At 33.3% G+C, this 20865-nt stretch overlaps 1 protein-coding gene across 1 annotated transcript; it reads left to right on the top strand.

The window, feature by feature from the left end:
- The first annotated feature begins 17011 nt into the window (after positions 1-17011).
- LOC131648504 (uncharacterized) lies at positions 17012-18025 on the top strand. Its single transcript, XM_058918257.1, has one exon. The coding sequence runs from the start codon at positions 17012-17014 to the stop codon at positions 18023-18025; it is 1014 nt and encodes a 337-aa protein (XP_058774240.1).
- Positions 18026-20865: the final 2840 nt, after the last annotated feature.

Genomic DNA, 20865 nt, shown 5'->3' with positions numbered 1-20865 from the left:
TAGTTTCAGTAGTGTTTTTTCTGGCCGCCATCGTTTTATTGGTCATCTCTTTTGTGTTTCTCGTTCAGACACGACTAGGACTGCTCTCATGTCACGACAAATTATGGATAGTTGTGGTTTTCGTGATGGTCATCTTCTTTAGTTGTGGTTTCGGGGTATATATTATTTGGTTAGCTAGAGATTTTCTTAAAGAAGATGTTATTTAGTTAGAAACATTTTATATAGTTTATTTAAACTTTTATTATGTATTTCGATTTAAGGTTGTGATCTAATTTTGATTTTCTCTAAGAAGATCTTGTTTAGGTAGAAGTATTTTAGCTTTTTTATTTAAGATTTCATTATGTATTTTTAGCTCAGTTGTAATGTTTGAAAATTCAATTTATTCACTCAGTGTGACACAATGTACCTCATATATATTCAAACTGTGACACAATGTACCTCGTATATATTCAAACTACTATTTGCTATCTCATTAATCCTAATTGAAATGTCTCAATCAATATCTTCAATCATTTTTTCAAAAAGTATATGCATTTTTTAGAACGGAAAAACCAAAAGGTTTTTTTTAATGTTTTCTCTTTACCTTCCTTTCAAGTTTTCATTCTAAAAACACATCAAACTCTTTGTTATTATTAATGGTTGTTTTGTAAATATGTATAAAATGCATAAAATTGGAAAACGTGGGAGCCTTAAATAAATTATATTTAAATGAAAAAAATGTATTAAAATTCATACCTTCCATTGTCTTACATAAATTAACCAACAAAAATGACCTAGAGATTAAATGTGCGTGCGTGTCCGCTTGCGTTTAATAATCTTCTTCGATCAACTTGTTTCTACTTTCTCAATTTCAAAGCTCTTCTCGTACCCCAAACTACACTTCGCTTTTTCTCTTGAACCCTAATTTTCTCTCCTCCTTTACTCCACTTTTATCTCTTCTCCAAGAAAAAGTTGATAATGGATCTTCAAGACAGTGTTCAATCTTCTTCCACAAAGAAGAAAGACGTTGAAGGATTTAATTGCTATCATTGTGTTGCTTGCTGGTTCATGTTCCGTCGGACTTGCTGTCGCTGCTGTGGATCAGCGCAATTTGAAGAAAGAAACAAAATGCAATCCTACCCCAGACGCTATGGAGAAACTCTTTTTCCTTTGCCATGTAGCTCAAACCCTTAAAACTTGGAATCTCAATACACTTATCAAAGAGCATCTGTATAAATGCGCCACCATGCTTCCCTTATCAATATGTTTTGTGGCGCTAGTATTCATGATGCTTTCGTTTATGGAGATTGCGGTGATTAAGCTGAGACATTTCACTTGTGGAAACAACTCTAAAATAATTTTAGTTTTGGGTGTTGGGTTCGTTGTTGGTATTCTATGATCTATTATATATGCTTGTGGTTTTGTTTAGTATTTTTTGGTTTACCCATGGGTGTAATATGTATTTTTATTTAGTATAATTTAAGAATATTTGTATTATTTAATATTTATAATTTTTTATGTGATTTTTTGGTTTGCTCAACATATAAAATGATACTCCCTCCTTACTAAAATATAATATAAAAATATTTGTAACTTAAATCCATTTATAAATATAGTTGTATTAATATTATACTTTTCCGTTTTTAAAATTACTTTTCCATCTCTTTCTTCTCTACCTCTCTAGTTCTTCTTCACAATGAACCCCCAAATCCTTCCCCAAATCCTTCCCCAAATCCTCCCCCAAATCCTCCTCCAAATTCTCCCCCAATCACTCGCAATACACTCTATAAAAAAACATTTAGAGTTATTATTTGATGTGAGAGTTTTTATTTGATGTGATTGCCTTTCTTTCTTTTTCTTTTTTCGTAGGTGTATCTCTAGTTACACCAGATACTGAGAGTTTAATACCTGATCTAAAATGTAATCCAAGTAATCATTTTTTAGGAAACCATCTTGTTTTTTTCAGTAATTTCTTTTTTTTGTTTTGTTGTATCTGCTTGACTTGTTATGATTCTAAGAGCATTGTTTGGTAAATCCAAACTGTTTACACCATGATTTATTTTCTGGTTTATAGTTATTTCACTAGTTTCAGTAGTGTTTTTTCTGGCCGCCATCGTTTTATTGGTCATCTCTTTTGTGTTTCTCGTTCAGACACGACTAGGACTGCTCTCATGTCACGACAAATTATCGATAGTTGTGGTTTTCGTGATGGTCATCTTCTTTAGTTGTGGTTTCGGGGTATATATTATTTGGTTAGCTAGAGATTTTCTTAAAGAAGATGTTATTTAGTTAGAAACATTTTATATAGTTTATTCAAACTTTTATTATGTATTTCGATTTAAGGTTGTGATCTAATTTTGATTTTCTCTAAGAAGATCTTGTTTAGGTAGAAGTATTTTATCTTTTTTATTTAAGATTTCATTATGTATTTTTAGCTCAGTTGTAATGTTTGAAAATTCAATTTATTCACTCAGTGTGACACAATGTACCTCATATATATTCAAACTGTGACACAATGTACCTCGTATATATTCAAACTACTATTTGCTATCTCATTAATCCTAATTGAAATGTCTCAATCAATATCTTCAATCATTTTTTCAAAAAGTATATGCATTTTTTAGAACGGAAAAACCAAAAGGTTTTTTTTAATGTTTTCTCTTTACCTTCCTTTCAAGTTTTCATTCTAAAAACACATCAAACTCTTTGTTATTATTAATGGTTGTTTTGTAAATATGTATAAAATGCATAAAATTGGAAAACGTGGGAGCCTTAAATAAATTATAATTAAATGCAAAAAAATGTATTAAAATTCATACCTTCAATTGTCTTACATAAATTAACCAACAAAAATGACCTAGAGATTAAATGTGCGTGCGTGTCCGCTTGCATTTAATAATCTTCTTCGATCAACTTGTTTCTACTTTCTCAATTTCAGAGCTCTTCTCGTACCCCAAACTACACTTGGCTTTTTTCTCTTGAACCCTAATTTTCTCTTCTCCTTTACTCCACTTCTATCTCTTCTCCAAGAAAAAGTTGACAATGGATCTTCAAGACAGTGTTCAATCTTCTTCCACAAAGAAGAAAGACGTTGAAGGATTTAATTGCTATCATTGTGTTGCTTGCTGGTTCATGTTCTGTCGCTGCTGTGGATCAGCGCAATTTGAAGAAAGAAACAAAATGCAATCCTACCCCAGACGCTATGGAGAAACTCTTTTTCCTTTGCCATGTAGCTCACACCCTTAAAACTTGGAATCTCAATACACTTATCAAAGAGCATCTGTATAAATGCGCCACCATGCTTCCCTTATCAATATGTTTTGTGGCGCTAGTATTCATGATGCTTTCGTTTATGGTGATTGCAGTGATTAAGCTGAGACATTTCACTTGTGGAAACAACTCTAAAATAGTTTTAGTTTTGGGTGTTGTGTTCGTTGTTGGTATTCTATGATCTATTATATATGCTTGTGGTTTTGTTTAATATTTTTTGGTTTACACATTGGTGTAATATGTATTTTTATTTAGTATAATTTAAGAATATTTGTAATATTTATAATTTTCTCTGTAATGGGTGGTGTAATATTTATAATTTGGTTTAATATGTTTTGGGCTTAAATGTAGTTTTGAAATTCTTTATTTATGTGATTTTTTAGTTTGCTCAACAGATAAAATGATACTCCCTCCTTCCTAAAATATAATATAAAAATATTTGTAACTTAAATCCATTTATAAATATAGTTGTATTAATATTATACTTTTCCGTTTTTAAAATTACTTTTTCATCTCTTTCTTCTCTAACTCTCTAGTTCTTCTTCACAATGAACCCCAAATCCTCCTCCAAATTCTCCCCCAATCTCTAGTTACACCAGATACTAAGAGTTTAATACCTGGTCTAAAATGTAATCCAAGTAATCATTTTTTAGGAAACCATCTTGTTTTTTAAGTAATTTCTTTTTCTTGTTTTGTTGTATCTGCTTGACTTGTTATGATTCTAAGAGCATTGTTTGGTAAATCCAAATTGTTTACACCAAGATTTATTTTCTGGTTTATAGTTATTTCACTAGTTTCAGTAGTGTTTTTTCTGGCCGCCATCGTTTTATTGGTCATCTCTTTTGTGTTTCTCGTTCAGACACGACTAGTACTGCTCTCATGCCACGACAAATTATCGATAGTTGTGGTTTTCGTGATGGTCATCTTCTTTAGTTGTGGTTTCGGGGTATATATTATTTGGTTAGCTTGAAATTTTCTTAAAGAAGATGTTATTTAGTTAGAAGCATTTTATATAGTTTATTTAAACTTTTATTATGTATTTTGATTTAAGGTTGTGATCTAATTTTAATTTTCTCTAAGAAGATCTTGTTTAGGTAGAAGTATTTTAGCTTTTTTATTTAAGATTTCATTATGTATTTTTAGCTCAGTTGTAATGTTTGAAAATTCACTTTATTCACTCAGTGTGACACAATGTACCTCGTATATATTCAAACTATGACACAATGTACCTCGTATATATTCAAACTACTATTTGTTATCTCATGAATACTAGTTGAAATGTCTCAATCAATATCTTCAATCATTTTTTTAAAAAGTATATGCATTTTTTAGAACGGAAAAACCAGAAGGTATTTTTAAATGTTTTCTCTTTACCTTCCTTTCAAGTTTTCATTCTAAAAAAAATCAAACTCTTTGTTATTATTAATGGTTGTTTTGTAAATATGTATAAAGGGGACAACTTCTCTACCCACCTTAAAAACTTGGGTAGTGTACCTCCAACCAATCACATGATTCCATCTTATTAAACATATTAAATTATTTATTAAAATGCTACAAATATTTATTGTTTTCAAAGCATTTTACAAATGAGGTAACCTTACCCAACTTTTTGAGTTGGGTAGATAAGAATTCACCATGTATAAAATGCATAAAATTGGAAAACGTGGGAGCCTTAAATAAATTATATTTAAATGCAAAAAAAATGTATTAAAATTCATACATTCCATTGTCTTACATAAATTAACCAAATAAAATGACCTAGAGACTAAATGTGCGTGCGTGCATGCCCGCTTGCGTTTAATAATCTTCTTCGATCAACTTGTTTCTACTTTCTCAATTTCAAAGCTCTTCTCGTTACCCCAAACTACACTTCGCTTTTTTCTCTTGAACCCTAATTTTCTCTTCTCCTTTACTCCACTTTTATCTCTTCTCCAAGAAAAAGTTGACAATGGATCTTCAAGACAGTGTTCAATCTTCTTCCACAACGAAGAAAGACGTTGAAGGATTTAATTGCTATCATTGTGTTGCTTGCTGGTTCATGTTTTGTCGGACTTACCGTCGCTGCTGTGGATCAGCGCATTTTGAAGAAAGAAACAAAATACAATCCTACACCAGACGCTATGGAGAAACTCTTTTTCCTTTGCCTTGTAGCTCACACCATTAAAACTTGGAATCTCAATACACTTATCAAAGAGCATCTGTAAAAATGCGCCATCATGCTTCCCCTATCAATATGTTTTGTGGCGCTAATATTCATGATGCTTTCGTTTATGGAGATTGCGGTGATTAAGCTGAGACGTCTCACTTGTGGAAACAACTCTAAAATAGTTTTAGTTTTGGGTGTTGTGTTCGTGGTTGGTATTCTATGATCTATTATATATGCTTGTGGTTTTCTTTAGTATTCTTTGGTTTACACATTGGTGTAGTGTAATATGTATTTTTATTAATTATAATTTAAGAAAATTTGTAACATTTATAATTTTCTCTGTAATGGGTGGTATAATATTTATAATTTGGTTAAATATGTTTTGGGCTTAAACGTAGTTTTGAAATTCTTTATTTATGTGATTTTTTGATTTGCTCAACAGATAAAATGATACTCCCTCCTTCCTAAAATATAATATAAAAATATTTGTAACTTAAATCCATTTATAAATATAGTTGTATTAATATTATGCTTTTCCGTTTTTAAAATTACTTTTCCATCTCTTTCTTCTCTAACTCTCTAGTTCTTCTTCACAATGAACCCCAAATCCTTCCCCAAATCCTCCCCCAAATCCTCCTCCAAATTCTTCCCCAATCACTCGCAATACACTCTATAAAAAACATTTAGAGTTTTTATTTGATGTGATTGCCTTTCTTTCTTTTTCTTTTTTCGTAGGTGTATCTCTAGTTACACCAGATACTAAGAGTTTAATACCTGATCTAAAATGTAATCCAAGTAATCATTTTTTAGGAAACCATCTTGTTTTTTAAGTAATTTCTTTTTCTTCTTTTGTTGTATCTGCTTGACTTGTTATGATTCTAAGAGCATTGTTTGGTAAACCCCAACTGTTTACACCAAGATTTATTTTCTGGTTTATAGTTATTTCACTAGTTTCAGTAGTGTTTTTTCTGGCCGCCATCGTTTTATTGGTCATCTCTTTTGTGTTTCTCGTTCAGACACGACTAGGACTGCTCTCATGTCACGACAAATTATCGATAGTTGTGGTTTTCGTGATGGTCATCTTCTTTAGTTGTGGTTTCGGGGTATATATTATTTGGTTAGCTAGAGATTTTCTTAAAGAAGATGTTGTTTAGTTAGAAGCATTTTATATAGTTTACTTAAACTTTTATTATGTATTTCTATTTAAGGTTGTGATCTAATTTTGATTTTCTCTAAGAAGATCTTGTTTAGGTTGAAGTATTTTAGCTTTTTTATTTAAGATTTCATTATGTATCTTTAGCTCAGTTGTAATGTTTGAAAATTCCCTTTATTCACTCAGTGTGACACAATGTACCTCATATATGTTCAAACTACTATGTGCTATCTCATGAATCCTAGTTGAAATGTCACATCTTCAATCATTTTTATTTTTTCAAAAAGTATATGCATTTTTTAGAACGGAAAAACCAAAAGGTTTTTTTTAATGTTTTCTCTTTACCTTCCTTTCAAGTTTTCATTCTAAAAAAAATCAAACTCTTTGTTATTATTAATGGTTGTTTTGTAAATATGTATAAAATGCATAAAATTGGAAAACGTGGGAGCCTTAAATAAATTATATTTAAATGCAAAAAAAATGTATTAAAATTCATACCTTCCATTGTCTTACATAAATTAACCAACAAAAATGACCTAGAGATTAAATGTGCGTGCGTGTCCGCTTGCGTTTAATAATCTTCTTCGATCAACTTGTTTCTACTTTCTCAATTTTAGAGCTCTTCTCGTACCCCAAACTACACTTCGCTTTTTTCTCTTGAACCCTAATTTTCTCTCCTTCTTTACTCCACTTTTATCTCTTCTCCAAGAAAAAGTTGACAATGGATCTTCAAGACAGTGTTCAATCTTCTTCCACAACGAAGAAAGACATTGAAGGATTTAATTGCTATCATTGGGTTGCTTGCTGGTTCATGTTTTGTCGGACTTGCTGTCGCTGCTGTGGATCAGCGCATTTTGAAGAAAGAAACAAAATGCAATCCTACACCAGACGCTATGGAGAAACTCTTTTTCCTTTTCCATGTAGCTCACACCCTTAAAACTTGGAATCTCAATACACTTATCAAAGAGCATCTGTATAAATGCGCCACCATGCTTCCCTTATCAATATGTTTTGTGGCGCTAGTATTCATGATGCTTTCGTTTATGGAGATTGCGGTGATTAAGCTGAGACATTTCACTTGTGGAAACAACTCTAAAAAAGTTTTAGTTTTGGGTGTTGTGTTCGTTGTTGGTATTCTATGATATATTATATATGCTTGTGGTTTTGTTTAGTATTTTTTGGTTTACACATTGGTGTAATATGTATTTTTATTTAGTAGTATAATTTAAGATTATTTGTAATATTTATAATTTTCTCTGTAATGGGTGGTGTAATATTTATAATTTGGTTTAATATGTTTTGGGCTTAAATGTAGTTTTGAAATTCTTTATTTATGTGATTTTTTGGTTTGCTCAACAGATAAAATGATACTCCCTCCTTCCTAAAATATAATATAAAAATATTTGTAACTTAAATCCATTTATAAATATAGTTGTATTAATATTATACTTTTCTGTTTTTAAAATTACTTTTTCATCTCTTTCTTTTCTAACTCTCTAGTTCTTCTTCACAATGAACCCCAAATCCTTCCCCAAATCCTCCCCCAAATCCTCCTCCAAATTCTCCCCCAAGTTACACCAGATACTAAGAGTTTAATACCTGGTCTAAAATGTAATCCAAGTAATCATTTTTTAGGAAACCATCTTGCTTTTTAAGTAATTTCTTTTTCTTGTTTTGTTGTATCTGCTTGACTTGTTATGATTCTAAGAGCATTGTTTGGTAAATCCAAATAGTTTACACCAAGATTTATTTTCTGGTTTATAGTTATTTCACTAGTTTCAGTAGTGTTTTTTCTGGCCGCCATCGTTTTATTGGTCATCTCTTTTGTGTTTCTCGTTCAGACACGACTAGGACTGCTCTCATGCCACGACAAATTATCGATAGTTGTGGTTTTCGTGATGGTCATCTTCTTTAGTTGTGGTTTCGGGGTATATATTATTTGGTTAGCTAAAAATTTTCTTAAAGAAGATGTTATTTAGTTAGAAGCATTTTATATAATTTATTTAAACTTTTATTATGTATTTCGATTTAAGGTTGTGATCTAATTTTGATTTTCTCTAAGAAGATCTTGTTTAGGTAGAAGTATTTTAGCTTTTTTATTTAAGATTTCATTATGTATTTTTAGCTCAGTTGTAATGTTTGAAAATTCACTTTATTCACTCAGTGTGACAGAAGGTACCTCGTATATATTCAAACTATGACACAATGTACCTCGTATATATTCAAACTACTATTTGTTATCTCATGAATCCTAGTTGAAATGTCTCAATCAATATCTTCAATCATTTTTTTAAAAAGTATATGCATTTTTTAGAACGGAAAAACCAGAAGGTATTTTTAAATGTTTTCTCTTTACCTTCCTTTCAAGTTTTCATTCTAAAAAAAATCAAACTCTTTGTTATTATTAATGGTTGTTTTGTAAATATGTATAAAGGGGACAACTTCTCTACCCACCTAAAACTACTTGGGTAGTGTACCTCCAACCAATCACATGATTCCATCTTATTAAACACATTTAATTATTTATTAAAATGCTACAAATATTTATTGTTTTCAAAGCATTTTACAAATGAGGTAACCGTACCCAACTTTTTGAGTTGGGTAGATAAGAATTCACCATGTATAAAATGCATAAAATTGGAAAACGTGGGAGCCTTAAATAAATTATATTTAAATGCAAAAAAATGTATTAAAATTCATACATTCCATTGTCTAACATAAATAAAATGACCTAGAGACTAAATGTGCGTGCGTGCATGCCCGCTCGCGTTTAATAATCTTCTTCGATCAACTTGTTTCTACTTTCTCAACTTCAGAGCTCTTCTCGTTACCCCAAACTACACTTCGCTTTTTTCTCTTGAACCCTAATTTTCTCTTCTCCTTTACTCTACTTTTATCTCTTCTCCAAGAAAAAGTTGACAATGGATCTTCAAGACAGTGTTTAATCTTCTTCCACAACGAAGAAAGACGTTGAAGGATTCAATTGCTATCATTGTGTTGCTTGCTGGTTCATGTTTTGTCGGACTTGCTGTCGCTGCTGTAGATCAGCGCATTTTGAAGAAAGAAACAAAATGCAATCCTACACCAGACGCTATGGAGAAACTCTTTTTCCTTTTCCATGTAGCTCACACCCTTAAAACTTGGAATCTCAATACACTTATCAAAGAGCATCTGTATAAATGCGCCACCATGCTTCCCTTATCAATATGTTTTGTGGAGCATCTGTATAAATGCGCCACCATGCTTCCCTTATCAATATGTTTTGTGGCGCTAGTATTCATGATGCTTTCGTTTATGGAGATTGCGGTGATTAAGCTGAGACATTTCACTTGTGGAAACAACTCTAAAAAAGTTTTAGTTTTGGGTGTTGTGTTCGTTGTTGGTATTCTATGATCTATTATATATGCTTGTGGTTTTGTTTAGTATTTTTTGGTTTACACATTGGTGTAATATGTATTTTTATTTAGTACTACCTCCATTCCTTATTATAAGCAAAATTTCACTTTTTAGATACTTTGAATAATTAATGTATCTAGACTATATATAGTCCTAATACATTAATTATTCAATGTATCTAAAATGTGAGTTTTTGCTTATAATAAAGAATGGAGGGAGTATAATTTAAGATTATTTGTAATATTTATAATTTTCTCTGTAATGGGTGGTGTAATATTTATAATTTGGTTTAATATGTTTTGGGCTTAAATGTAGTTTTGAAATTCTTTATTTATGTGATTTTTTGGTTTGCTCAACAGATAAAATGATACTCCCTCCTTCCTAAAATATAATATAAAAATATTTGTAACTTAAATCCATTTATAAATATAGTTGTATTAATATTATACTTTTCCGTTTTTAAAATTAATTTTTCATCTCTTTCTTCTCTAACTCTCTAGTTCTTCTTCACAATGAACCCCAAATCCTTCCCCAAATCCTCCCCCAAATCCTCCTCCAAATTCTCCCCCAAGTTACAGCAGATACTAAGAGTTTAATACCTGGTCTAAAATGTAATCCAAGTAATCATTTTTTAGGAAACCATCTTGCTTTTTAAGTAATTTCTTTTTCTTGTTTTGTTGTATCTGCTTGACTTGTTATGATTCTAAGAGCATTGTTTGGTAAATCCAAATTGTTTACACCAAGATTTATTTTCTGGTTTATAGTTATTTCACTAGTTTCAGTAGTGTTTTTTCTGGCCGCCATCGTTTTATTGGTCATCTCTTTTGTGTTTCTCGTTCAGACTCGACTAGTACTGCTCTCATGCCACGACAAATTATCGATAGTTGTGGTTTTCGTGATGGTCATCTTCTTTAGTTGTGGTTTCGGGGTATATATTATTTGGTTAGCTAGAAATTTTCTTAAAGAAGATGTTATTTAGTTAGAAGCATTTTATATAATTTATTTAAACTTTTATTATGTATTTCTATTTAAGGTTGTGATCTAATTTTGATTTTCTCTAAGAAGATCTTGTTTAGGTAGAAGTATATTAGCTTTTTTATTTAAGATTTCATTATGTATTTTTAGCTCAGTTGTAATGTTTGAAAATTCACTTTATTCACTCAGTGTGACAGAAGGTACCTCGTATATATTCAAACTATGACACAATGTACCTCGTATATATTCAAACTACTATTTGTTATCTCATGAATCCTAGTTGAAATGTCTCAATCAATATCTTCAATCATTTTTTTAAAAAGTATATGCATTTTTTAGAACGGAAAAACCCGAAGGTATTTTTAAATGTTTTCTCTTTACCTTCCTTTCAAGTTTTCATTCTAAAAAAAATCAAACTCTTTGTTATTATTAATGGTTGTTTTGTAAATATGTATAAAGGGGACAACTTCTCTACCCACCTTAAAAACTTGGGTAGTGTACCTCCAACCAATCACATGATTCCATCTTATTAAACACATTTAATTATTTATTAAAATGCTACAAATATTTATTGTTTTCAAAGCATTTTACAAATGAGGTAACCTTACCCAACTTTTTGAGTTGGGTAGATAAAAATTCACCATGTATAAAATGCATAAAATTGGAAAATGTGGGAGCCTTAAATAAATTATATTTAAATGCAAAAAAATGTATTAAAATTCATACATTCCATTGTCTAGCATAAATTAAACAAATAAAATGACCTAGAGACTAAATGTGCGTGCGTGCATGCCCGCTCGCGTTTAATGATCTTCTTCGATCAACTTGTTTCTACTTTCTCAACTTCAGAGCTCTTCTCGTTACCCCAAACTACACTTCGCTTTTTTCTCTTGAACCCTAATTTTCTCTTCTACTTTACTCTACTTTTATCTCTTCTCCAAAAAAAAGTTGACAATGGATCTTCAAGACAGTGTTTAATCTTCTTCCACAACGAAGAAAGACGTTGAAGGATTCAATTGCTATCATTGTGTTGCTTGCTGGTTCATGTTTTGTCAGACTTGCTGTCGCTGCTGTGGATCAGCGCATTTTGAAGAAAGAAACAAAATACAATCCTACACCAGACGCTATGGAGAAACTCTTTTTCCTTTGCCTTGTAGCTCACACCATTAAAACTTGGAATCTCAATACACTTATCAAAGAGCATCTGTAAAAATGCGCCATAATGCTTCCCCTATCAATATGTTTTGTGGCGCTAATATTCATGATGCTTTCGTTTATGGAGTTTGCGGTGATTAACCTGAGACGCCTCACTTGTGGAAACAACTCTAAAATAGTTTTTGTTTTGGGTGTTGTGTTCGTTGTTGGTATTCTATGATCTATTATATATGCTTGTGGTTTTCTTTAGTATTTTTTGGTTTACACATTGGTGTAGTGTAATATGTATTTTTATTTAGTATAATTTAAGAAAATTTGTAATATTTATAATTTTCTCTGTAATGGGTGGTATAATATTTATAATTTGGTTTAATATGTTTTGGGCTTAAACGTAGTTTTGAAATTCTTTATTTATGTGATTTTTTTATTTGCTCAACAGATAAAATGATACTCCCTCCTTCCTAAAATATAATATAAAAATATTTGTAACTTAAATCCATTTATAAATATAGTTGTATTAATATTATACTTTTCCGTTTTTAAAATTACTTTTCCATCTCTTTCTTCTCTAACTCTCTAGTTCTTCTTCACAATGAACCCCAAATCCTTCCCCAAATCCTCCTCCAAATTCTACCCCAATCACTCGCAATACACTCCATAAAAAACATTTAGAGTTTTTATTTGATGTGATTGCCTTTCTTTCTTTTTCTTTTTTCGTAGGTGTATCTTATAGTTACACCAGATACTAAGAGTTTAATACCTGATCTAAAATGTAATCCAAGTAATCATTTTTTTAGGAAAGCATCTTGTTTTTTAAGTAATTTCTTTTTCTTGTTTTGTTGTATCTGCTTGACTTGTTGTGATTCTAAGAGCATTGTTTGGTAAATCCCAACTGTTTACACCAAGATTTATTTTCTGGTTTATAGTTATTTCACTAGTTTCAGTAGTGTTTTTTCTGGCCGCCATCGTTTTATTGGTCATCTCTTTTGTGTTTCTCGTTCAGACTCGACTAGTACTGCTCTCATGCCACGACAAATTATCGATAGTTGTGGTTTTGGTGATGGTCATCTTCTTTAGTTGTGGTTTCGGGGTATATATTATTTGGTTAGCTAGAGATTTTCTTAAAGAAGATGTTATTTAGTTAGAAGCATTTTATATAGTTTATTTAAACTTTTATTATGTATTTCGATTTAAGGTTGTGATCTAATTTTGATTTTCTCTAAGATCTTGTTTAGGTAGAAGTATTTTAGCTTTTTTATTTAAGATTTCATTATGTATTTGTAGCTCAGTTGTAATTTTTGAAAATTCACTTTATTCACTCAGTGTGACACAATGTACCTCGTATATATTCAAACTACTTTTTGTTAACTCATGAATCCTAGTTGAAATGTCTCAATCAATATCTTCAATAATTTTTTCAAAGAGTATATGTATTTTTTAGAACGAAAAAACCAAAACATTTTTAAATGTTTTCTCTTTTACCTTCCTTTCAAGTTTTCATTCTAAAAACACATCAAACTCTTTGTTATTATTAATGGTTGTTTTGTAAATAAGTATTAAAATGCATAAAATTGGAAAACGTGGGAGCCTTAAATAAATTATATTTAAATGCAAAAAATGTATTAAAATGCATATCTTACATTGTCTTACATAAATTAAATAACAAACATGACGTAGAGACTACATGTGCGTGCGTGCGTGCTTGCATTTAATAATATTTCTTCTTCAATCAACTTGTTTCTACTTTCTCTATTTCAGAGCTCTTCTCGTTACCCCAAACTACACTTTGTTTTTTTTCTCTTGAACCCTAATTTGCTCTTCTCCTTTACTCCACTTTTATCTCTTCTCTAAGAAAAAGTTGACAATGGATCTTCAAGTTGCTATTAATCCTAAGTTGAACCCTAAGCTGGCTTTTATCTCTTATTCCACTTTAATCATATTAATTATTAATATTTAATTATATTGATTATTTGTTGCTATTTATGCGTATCATTTTCCATTTTTCAAAAACATAGTATTGTGTTGTATGAGATACAACTGAAATATTTTACACAAACAAAAACAATCTCCTGAGTCACACACCAGTCTTGCCAGCATGAGTAAATCTGTTTGTCAAACTCTGTCTCATCTGTCTCCATCTGGTCTTCTAAATCACAATAATAGCAGTCCAATCCCATATAACAGTCTCATCCCTTAAACTTTATTCCTGGTCCCACCCTCGTATCTCTGAATCATGAACAAAGTCCCATAAATTACCAAAACTAGTGGGTACACATTATGTAGATGATAATACTTCTCATTAATTCCCTACCTCATATATAGAATAAAATTCTAACACTGGTCCCACTGATTAAATCCTGCCTCTCAGGGAACCTTCGTCTTATATGTCATTGTCACAATCCTTTCATAGTAGTAAGTCTGTGGGCCTCTTCTTCATAATGATAATCATATGCTAACTTGAGCTAATACAGGTAAGTCAAAACCTAAGGTTTTTGCAGCTATACAAAAATGGACCTCAACTATACAGACTGAGTTTAAATCCCCCTAACAACAAACGGCACATGGAGACTTACTAATTTTTCCCCACACAGAAAATCTGTAGAGTGTAGCAGGGTCTTTAAAATCAAGCAAAACAACAAACGGCACATGGAGACTTACTAATTTTTCCCCACACAGAAAATCTGTAGAGTGTAGCAGGGTCTTTAAAATCAAGCAAATATTAAATGGAAGCATAAGCTAGGTTAGTTGCCAAAGGATTTCATATAGAACAAGGCTACACAACCACCTATATTTCTAAACTCTGATAAGCCTCTTGTATGCAAGCTCAACAAAGCCATTCATGGCCTTAAACAAGCACCAAGGACTTTGAATGAAAAGCTAGCTCGCGCTCTCTTGCAGTTTGGTTTTACTCACTCAATGTGTGACCATTCACTATTTGTCTACAACCACCAAGGTATTTCACTCCACGTCCTTATTTATGTAGATGACATATTGATGGCTGGTTCTACTCCATCTCTGATTCACACATTGATTAATAAAATGCATGTTGAATTTGCACTAAAGAAACTAAGCATACCCTCATATTTTTTTGGGAATTGAAGTCAGGTCACAAAGCCATGACTTTCTTCTTTTGATCCAATCAAGAGCCAAAATAATTATATTTATGTCACTGGTATCACGCTCGAGTACATAAGCAGAATATCGAGTTTTAGCACATACTACATCATAACTCCTTTGGCTAGAATCTCGGTGGAATGAACTTGGTGTTCCCTTTTACACACCAAAATTAGGTGTTAGTTAATATTGACTTAGGTGTTTGTCTTAAATTTATATATTAAATAAACCCATGTGAGAGCTTCCATTCTTCTTCCCTTCTATTTTTGGTTTTCAGTAACATTAACTATTACATGATAATAGAATGTATTAAAGCTATTTTAAATATACCCATGTGAGAGGTTCCACTTTTCTTCACTTTTATTGAGTTTCAAGTTTCAGTACCAATTCACTATTTACTTCATTTCCAGCTCCGCTCTCACCGCCTTCCTCATCTCTGTAAGTATGCATGTTTGAGTTAATTTGTGGGAATTTTTTTTACTTACCAGGCATGTTAAAACTTTTACTGTTACTATTAGGTTTTCAAATGCCTTTCGTTGAATCCGATCCCCTGGTGCTCTCGGTCGAAAGCGAGCCCCCTTTGACGAGACTCGGTACCACTCTCTATGAAAAACCAGACTTAGGCCCCAAGTCACCTTCTTTGTGGGTGTTTAGTTTGGTAGGAGTTGTGGCGTTTCTAATCATTGGAGCCATATGTTTGGGAATATGGTGGCAGTCCTCTCACCAGCCAACAGTGGTGCTATTAACGGGCGAAGGTGAGCAGCAAGAAGACGAGTAGGAGAATGTGGCAGAGCCTGTGGCGTAATAGTAGATACATTATATAGGTATTAAAATAAGTATTTTTATTTTATTTTAAGTATTAGTTAAATAATATAAAACTTTATATATCTATCTCATGGTTTCCACATGTTTAGGTTTTTGTATTGTAATGTGGGATATAATGAATTTTTGAAATTCAATAAATACTACCTATCATTGGATATAACAAATTTTATTTTTAAAAAGCTATTTTTTTAATCAAAGCAAGTATAGTAAATCGCATAACATAATGATTAGAAATTAATTGGGTCATTACCCAACTCATTTACTATCCCAACTGATAAATTTGGAGCATCAAGTATCAATGGACTCCTAGTGTAAATGACAGGAAATTTGTCAAGCTGATTTATAGCAAGTTCCTGCTGTCTTGACCTATCATCTAAATTATTGTGAATTCAATGCCAAGAACAAAGTATTAAACAAGGGAAGAATAAAGAACACAAGAATTTTTCATTTAATGTACCAAACCTCCCTAGAGCACACGATGTGCCCAAGTCCGCACGACGCGCCCAAGCTTCTGCCAGAATTATTTATTTTTCATCCAAAAATATGTATTTTTTAGAACGAAAAAACCAATACATTTTTAAAATATGTATTAAAATGCATAAAATTGGAAAATGTGGGAGCCTTTAATAAATTATGTTTAAATGCAAAAAAATGTATTAAAATGCATATCTTTCATTGTCTTACATAAATTAAACAACAAAAATGATGTAGAGAATACATGTGCGTGCGTGCGCGCTTGCGTTAAATAATTTTTCTTCTTCGATCAACTTGTTTCTACTTTCTCAGTTTCAGAGCTCTTCTCGTTACCCCAAACTACACTTCACTTTAGGGTTAGCATGACCGAGGCAAAACGGCGCGTAGGCCGGCCGAAAGCTACGGCGGTGACGCTCCCCAACTCAGCGAATAACATTGCATCTGCATCAGGTACCAAGGAACAATCATAACCATCAGCGATTGACACGAACACAGCTCCGAAACTGAAGCAACCAACAACCCCTATGGTGATTACGCAACCGGACGTTAAGAAAGGGGATGTGAAACCATGGGTAGAAATTATTCAAGGTAATCGAGATTTGAATAGAGGAATGGTCGTCGAGTTTGTGGCTCCACAACTCATTAATGGAAAAGAGATGATTCTCATCGAGGATAGTGATGTGGCGGATGAACTGTTGCATTGGGAGAACGCGATAATTCTTTTTGCTCTGGGTGAGACATTGTCTATGCACGCGGTGAAGAGTTTTATGGAGAAATCATGGAATTTCGTCTCACTACCAGAACTGTATTACAATGAGGCTGGATATTTTATTTTCATATTCAAAAGCTTAGAGGACCAGAGTAAAGTCATGGAACAAGGACCTTACTTCATATACGGTAAACCTCTTTTCCTTAAGTACTGGTCTATTGATTTTGAACTTAAGGATGATCTGCTCAGGGTTCTTCCATTGTGGATCACTTTACCAAATTTACCATTACACCTTTGGGGAAAGAAGAGCATCTACAAGATTACTAGTGCTCTGGGGAGACCAATCATGACGGATGAATGTACGGCCCAAAAACTGCGCATTTCTTATGCCAGAGTGTTAGTTGAAGTTGACATCACTAGACCTGTCAAGGAATCCATCTGTATAAGCTTGAATGGAAAAGATTGGGAGCAGAAAGTTGAATACGAATGGAAACCCAAATATTATCAATCCTGTTTGCGTATTGGACATGACTGCGCAGTGAAGAAACCAACAGGAAAACAAAAACCTCAACAAAAAGCTTGGCAACCAGTCAGGAAGCAAATTGTCCCTGTTGAGGAAGGTACAACTTTGGAGGTTGTGGTTGATGAACCTGTGCAAGGAGATAGTAAGAAAGCCACATATGAAGGTTGGACCCAAGTGATATCTAGAACTGATAAAGCGAAAAAGAAGATCATATTTACTCCCCCGGAGGATATGGATGTACTGAATGTGTTCACCCCACTGGGAATTGGAGTTGTTCTTGCTGGGGAGAGCAGTACTTATAAATGATTACAACATGGAATGTGAGGGGCATTAATAAAGAAGCTAAGCATAATGAGGTAAGCTCCTTCCTTAATAATATTCATGTTCGTATTGTTGCTTTACTGGAAACTCGTGTTAAGGAGGCTAATGCTAAGAAGATTAGGAGGAAATTTGGCAATAAATGGTCCTACATTGACAACTATCCTTTTCATCCAAATGGGAAGATTTGGTTAATGTGGAAGCATCAAGAGGTGGGAATAAATCTGCTTCACATTTAAGAACAGTTCATCCATGTGGAGGTTCTAGACTTGAATAAACAGGTTCAGTATCAAGCTACTATTGTCTATGCCATGAATCAAAGTGAGAGGAGACAGGTTCTATGGGATCAAATTGATTGCTTGGGGACTCTTGCAACTATGGCTTGGATTGTAATGGGAGATTTCAATAATGTGCTCACTTGTCATGATAGGATTGGTGGGAATCCTGTTGCTATTAATGAATACAAGGGTCTGCAGGATATGATGCTCAAGAATGGTCTACATGAAGCTTGTTCTAAGGGTTGTCATTTTACGTGGTCTAACAAATAGTCCAATGGAATTATATACTCTCGTATTGATAGAATGATTGGGAACACTATTTCAAACATACTCTAATGCTATTATTGAGGTGCTTCCTCCTGGTATATCGGATCATGCCCCTATCAGGGTGAGTTGTGTGACCCCTCAGGTCAGAAGGAAGAATTGTTAAGTGCCAAAATGCAGTTATTTTGTGTTTGTAAATAGTGGCACTTATCGATACTTTTTGTTAATACCGTTTGAATAATTCCCTGTTTTTGTGTATATTTGTATCGTCTGTGTTTTGTTACGTTTTCGTGTAAATGTATATCGTTTGATAGTTTTGTTGTCTTTTTGTAGGTATTTATGTGTGTTCGAAGCTTTGAGGAATAAAGTGTCGAAGACACGACGGCGAACACGCGATTTTACCAATTCATCGGCGGACAAGGCTCAAAATAAGGATGATCAAATTCATCAATTTGGTTGCAATTTGTTCATTGTTAGATAGAGCATGGAATAAGCTTTCCAACGCTTCGAACCGGGCGCAAATCGGAGTTACGGTTCTCAAGATATGACCAAAACAAGATTTGCTGTTCTGTTGAGCGCGCTAAGCGGGCTTGACCGCGCTAAGCGGGCTCTGGGAGCATTTTTGACCCATTTGGCAGAGAGTTGGGCGCTTAGCGCGGGTTTTTGGCGCTAAGCGCGGTCTGGCGGTCTAAGAAAAATAAAAAGCAGCCCGCTTAGCGCGCTGGGCGCGCTTAGCGCGGTCTGCGACTTTCAGACTTGTATATATGTTGTAAAAACACTTTTTTAGGGTTTTTTATCATCCATTTCCCCCATGGAGTGGCTCTGGTCCAATTTTGATAGTTTAGAGGCTTAGGAAACACCATTGGGTGCGACGTCATGTGGATTGATCATGGATCTGTCTCGATTTCATTGTACCGGTGAGATCTTTCCGGTTCATCTTCTCTCTTCCCTTTGTTTCATTCCAATGGTGGGTGTTGTATGTATGTTTCTACTCTTATTGTATGTATATTTGTGGATCTTGGGATCGTTTATATATTCGCTTTACAAATCATCATTGTTGTTGTTCTTGATCTTTTTGCTTAAATGCTCTGGATTTGTGTTGTTGCAGACATGGACACCATAGATCTTGATTAGGAATGATAACTGTTAGTTTCTGAGTTGCAGACATGGATTTAGGACTAACAATCGTATTGGGTATCGAGTCTAATGCCTCCGTGTTGTTTGTGTCGGTGGAGAAATCGCTGATGTGAATAGTACGGTTGAGCTTTCGTCGGTGTTGCAGACATGGACACCGATGTGGCATCTCGAGTGATGCCCGGTGATGTTGATGCCTATTGTGAGTGTCGAGCGATAGATCTTCAGATTTAAGTATTCGACGGGTAGAACGAAATACAATTCCATAACTCTTTCTCTTAGACTATTGAGATTGTTTATCTGCTTTTATTTACTTTTCCCGCATTTACCTTTCCGCACCCAATCATGAAACTTAGAACGCGAGATAGTCGAACGGCAGTTCTTCTCAACCAATCTCTGTGGACTACGATACGATATAACCTATATCACCCGGTAATAAATAATACCTATTACTTTTTGCTTGCCGCTTTACCGCTCCAACAAAATGGCGCCGTTGCCGGGGATTGGTTTTGAGATTAATCGCATTGCGATGGTTTTGTGTTTTAAGTTTCGTAAATATGTGTATATCGTATATTTTGTGCATAGATGTATACTTGTATAGTTATACTTGTTTCGTTTTGTTTGGTGAACTTACTAAACAAGTTGAACTCGGATTAGCTCTTAAATTACATATCTTCAATTTTCAACTTGTTTAGTCAATTTCACCATTCCTTGTATATTGGTGTTTTTACACATACTTGTATAAACTTTTGCTTTTGATTCGTTTGTTAAGTGTTTGGGCAGGATGTTTCCTTTAGGTTGCGTTTGAGGCGAAAGCATTGGCGTACCGCGAGGAAATTACTTACCATTCGCGTGCACAATAAAAGGCGTCGAGCTAACGACGTAAAACGAGCGCTTGTTGGGAGGCACCCCAACGGTTTTACTTTTCTGTTTTTCTGTAAATGAGTTGTGTAGGTGTTAAGTGGAGGCCGCACTAGAAATTTTGGTTTTCTGGACTGGTTTTTCTCTTTCTGGTGTAGCGCGCTTAGCGCACTAGACCGTGCTTAGTGCGGTCTGTAGCTTTTGACCAATGAGTTCTTTTTAATGATTCATTTGGCTCGCCTTTTCCCACTTACACCAAGGCTTTATAGTATGTATTTTATAGTTATAATT

The sequence above is a fragment of the Vicia villosa genome, linkage group LG2 (assembly GCF_029867415.1).
Source record: "Vicia villosa cultivar HV-30 ecotype Madison, WI linkage group LG2, Vvil1.0, whole genome shotgun sequence".
Taxonomy (NCBI): Eukaryota; Viridiplantae; Streptophyta; class Magnoliopsida; order Fabales; family Fabaceae; genus Vicia; species Vicia villosa.
This window is presented reverse-complemented; position numbering and strand designations above follow the sequence as displayed.